General features: G+C 70.4%; 1 protein-coding gene across 1 annotated transcript in view; it reads left to right on the top strand.

The window, feature by feature from the left end:
* The first annotated feature begins 113 nt into the window (after positions 1-113).
* SSH3 (slingshot protein phosphatase 3) overlaps positions 114-2,950 on the top strand; it is a 6,434-nt gene continuing 3,597 nt past the window's right edge. Inside the window, exons 1-8 of the mRNA XM_012725126.1 lie at positions 114-245; positions 551-588; positions 1,050-1,281; positions 1,962-2,080; positions 2,159-2,230; positions 2,459-2,524; positions 2,614-2,802; positions 2,877-2,949. Coding sequence (XP_012580580.1) covers positions 180-245; positions 551-588; positions 1,050-1,281; positions 1,962-2,080; positions 2,159-2,230; positions 2,459-2,524; positions 2,614-2,802; positions 2,877-2,949 — 855 coding nt within the window. The 5' untranslated portion in view covers positions 114-179. The remainder of the gene's footprint in view (positions 246-550; positions 589-1,049; positions 1,282-1,961; positions 2,081-2,158; positions 2,231-2,458; positions 2,525-2,613; positions 2,803-2,876; position 2,950) is intronic.

Genomic DNA, 2,950 nt, shown 5'->3' with positions numbered 1-2,950 from the left:
CGGGGAGCCGGCTCCGCGGGCCGGGCTGGCCGCGTCTGGCCCTTTAAGCGCCGCCCCGAGGAGGCGCCAGGCCCTGGTGGCGCCGGTCTCTCCTTCCTGGTCTTGCGGGGCTGGGACGGGCCGAGGGGCTTGGGAAGGCCACGTGCCCGGTGCCAACGCAGGTGCCCGCGCCTGGCCCCATGGCCCTGGTCACTGTGAGTCGCTCGCCCCCGGCCAGCGGCCACGCCACGCCGGTGGGGCCGACGGTGAGTCGCCCTGCTGTGCCCTGCCCACGCAGTGAGCTGCCAGCTGGGTCTGGCGGAGCCACTTCTGCCCACCGGCAGCCTCCCCTCGGCCCCGGGGTGTGCGGAGTGGAACCCCAAGTCTCAGTCTGGAGGGGGGCGGGGAATCTTGAGGCTCCCAGGAACTAGGACCAAGGTAAGAGCTGGACAGTCCAGACTGCGGAGGCCCCACCCCCTCCTGGCCCAAATCTGGGCCAAGCCGTGGGCACCTCCTTGTCCACCACCTTGGCGGTCCAACCTCACAGCCCCTGGGGCTACTTCTTCAGCAGGATCAGGCGTCCGCTCGGAGAGGCCAACTGCAGCGAAGGTGAGCACCTGCGGCGGCCTCCCCACCTGCTGCCAGGCCTGGCCAGCTGCTGAATGTGCGGGTGGCCATGCAGTGGGCACGGCTGGGGGGCACGGCTGGGGGGCTGGCGGCCCAGACCTGGCCTTGTCCCTCTCCGGCGCTCCATCAGCTGCACCCCTCTGCTCCCCTGGAGGCTGGCTCAGCCAGAGGCCTCAAGCCGAGGGGCAGGGTGGGTGACAGGGCCTGGAGACTCCAAGCGTTCAGCCTCCCCGCAGGTAGGCAGGCCAACGGGAAAGTCTTGCCTGCCACCCGCAGGCCGGAGTGGGGCCTCCGCAGCGCAGGCCGTCCAGTCTGGCGCTGGGCTAGAAGTGCCCACTGTCAGTTCCACGCCCGCCGACGCGGGGAGGTGCTGCCTAGTGGGCCCCCGGCATCCTGACACCGCCTGCCCGGGCCGGAGGGTCTCACCCACGCCCCCACCCCAGACAGAGCTTCGCAGTGCTCCATGGGGCGGTCCTGGGGCTTCAGGACGGAGGGGGCAGTGCAGATGCAGCTGAGGCCCGCCTCGGGCCCAAGGAGGAACCCCCGGGTGAAGAGGAGCCGGCCGGGGACCGCACAGACCAGGGGCTGGGGCCCCCGAGTCTCGGGAAGCAGGATCCGCGGCGGCACCTGCACCTCATGGTGGGACTGCTGAGGCCTCAGGACGACATCCGCCTGGTGAGCGCCCCGAGGGGCACGGAGGAGCCAGCCGTGTGCTTGGGGAGCAGTCGGGGTGTTTCAGCCAAGCTGTGAGGCCAGGGCTCAGGAGGGATGCGGAGGGCGGGGGCGCGTGGCGTCGGAAGAGGCCCCCAGGGGAGCGGAGCCTCGGCAGCTCTGGCCAGCCTGGTCAGCGAGGGCTCACACGTGGACCGGTGCCTGTGTGGGTGCTGTGGGGCCGTGGCACCAGGGGACGGTTCCCAGAGGCTGTGGGGGTGGCAACTTCTGTAGCAAATGGGGAACAGCTGAGGAACAGCTGAGATCTCCCCTGGAAGCGCCTCTTGTACCTCCGAGACCGAGCCCCTGGGTTCCCTTGGTGAGAGCCCCTTCCTGAAGGAAAGGGTGGTCCCGACGGGGAACGGGGTCTTCCTTCCTAGGCAGAAATCGAAAGTGGGTGAGCTGTGTCAGGCCCCTTCTCCCTTTCACCCACGCACGTGCCCTTTCAGAGAAAGTTCTGGAAACCCTGTGGGGACCTGAATCCCACAGCTGGCAGCCACCCCATCAGTGCTGACCTGGGGCTGAGGGGCTGGGGCCAAGGACTGAGCAGGGGTAGGGCCTGATCCAGGCCTGGGGTGTGTTGGGGGGGCATGGGGAGAGGGGTCCCCTGGGCCACTGTGACCTGGGCTTCCCCCCCCCCCCAGGCAGCCCAGCTAGAGGCAGCACGGCCCCCCCGGCTCCGCTACCTGCTGGTCGTTTCCACAAGAGACCTTCTGAGCCAGGACGAGACGGTCCTCCTGGGGGTGGACCTCCCTGACGGCAGGTGGGGTGAGGGGGCGGAGGGCGGGGGGAAGGGGCAAGGAGGGGCTCTGGGGACAGTGGCTCTCCTGTCCTCTGCCAGCTCTCCCAGCTGCACCCTGGGCCTGGTCTTGCCTCTCTGGAGCGACACTCAGGTCTACCTGGATGGAGATGGGTAAGCGGCAGCGGGCAGGAGGGTGGAGCGGCCAGGGCGATGCACCGGAGGGGGCAGGCGCTGACGGCAGCAGAGTCCGGCTGGGCCTGGGTTTGCCGGGGAGCCTGGGCCAGTGTCCTGACTCCCCAGGTGGCTGGAGCTGGGTGGTGCGTGCGCCCCCTGGCACGGCGGGCGGGCGGGCGCTGCCCCGAGGCCGGCGGTGGGCCCCACTGCGCCCGTCCTGTGCAGGGGCTTCAGTGTGACGTCCGGGGGGCAGAGCCGCATCTTCAAGCCCATCTCCATCCAGACCATGTGGTGAGGCCGGGGGCCCGTCAGGCGGCCTGTGGGGTCTGGGAGGGGCAGCGGGTGCAGAGTGTGACTCCGCTGCCATCGGCCGGCCGCAGGGCCACGCTGCAGGTGTTGCACCAGGCATGTGAGGCGGCCCTGGGCAGCGGCCTCGTGCCAGGCGGCAGTGCCCTCACCTGGGCCAGCCACTACCAGGACAGACTGAGCTCTGACCAGAGCTGCCTCAACGAGTGGATGGCCATGGCCGACCTGGAGTCTCTGCGGCCTCCTGGCACTGAGCCCGGCCGGTCAGTGAGCGGGGGACGAGAGGGGGCCGGGTGGGACAGGGAAGGGGCCCTGGGCTCATGGACCGGGCCCCCAGGCCCTCAGAACAGGAGCAGATGGAGCAGGCGATCCGGGCCGGGCTGTGGGAGGTGCTGGACACCAGTGACCTGG

This window comes from Condylura cristata, unplaced genomic scaffold, assembly GCF_000260355.1.
Source record: "Condylura cristata isolate star-nosed mole 26May11 unplaced genomic scaffold, ConCri1.0 scaffold00015, whole genome shotgun sequence".
Taxonomy (NCBI): domain Eukaryota; kingdom Metazoa; phylum Chordata; class Mammalia; order Eulipotyphla; family Talpidae; genus Condylura; species Condylura cristata.
Note: the sequence above shows the minus strand (reverse complement) of the source record. Positions and strands in the feature narration are given on the sequence as shown.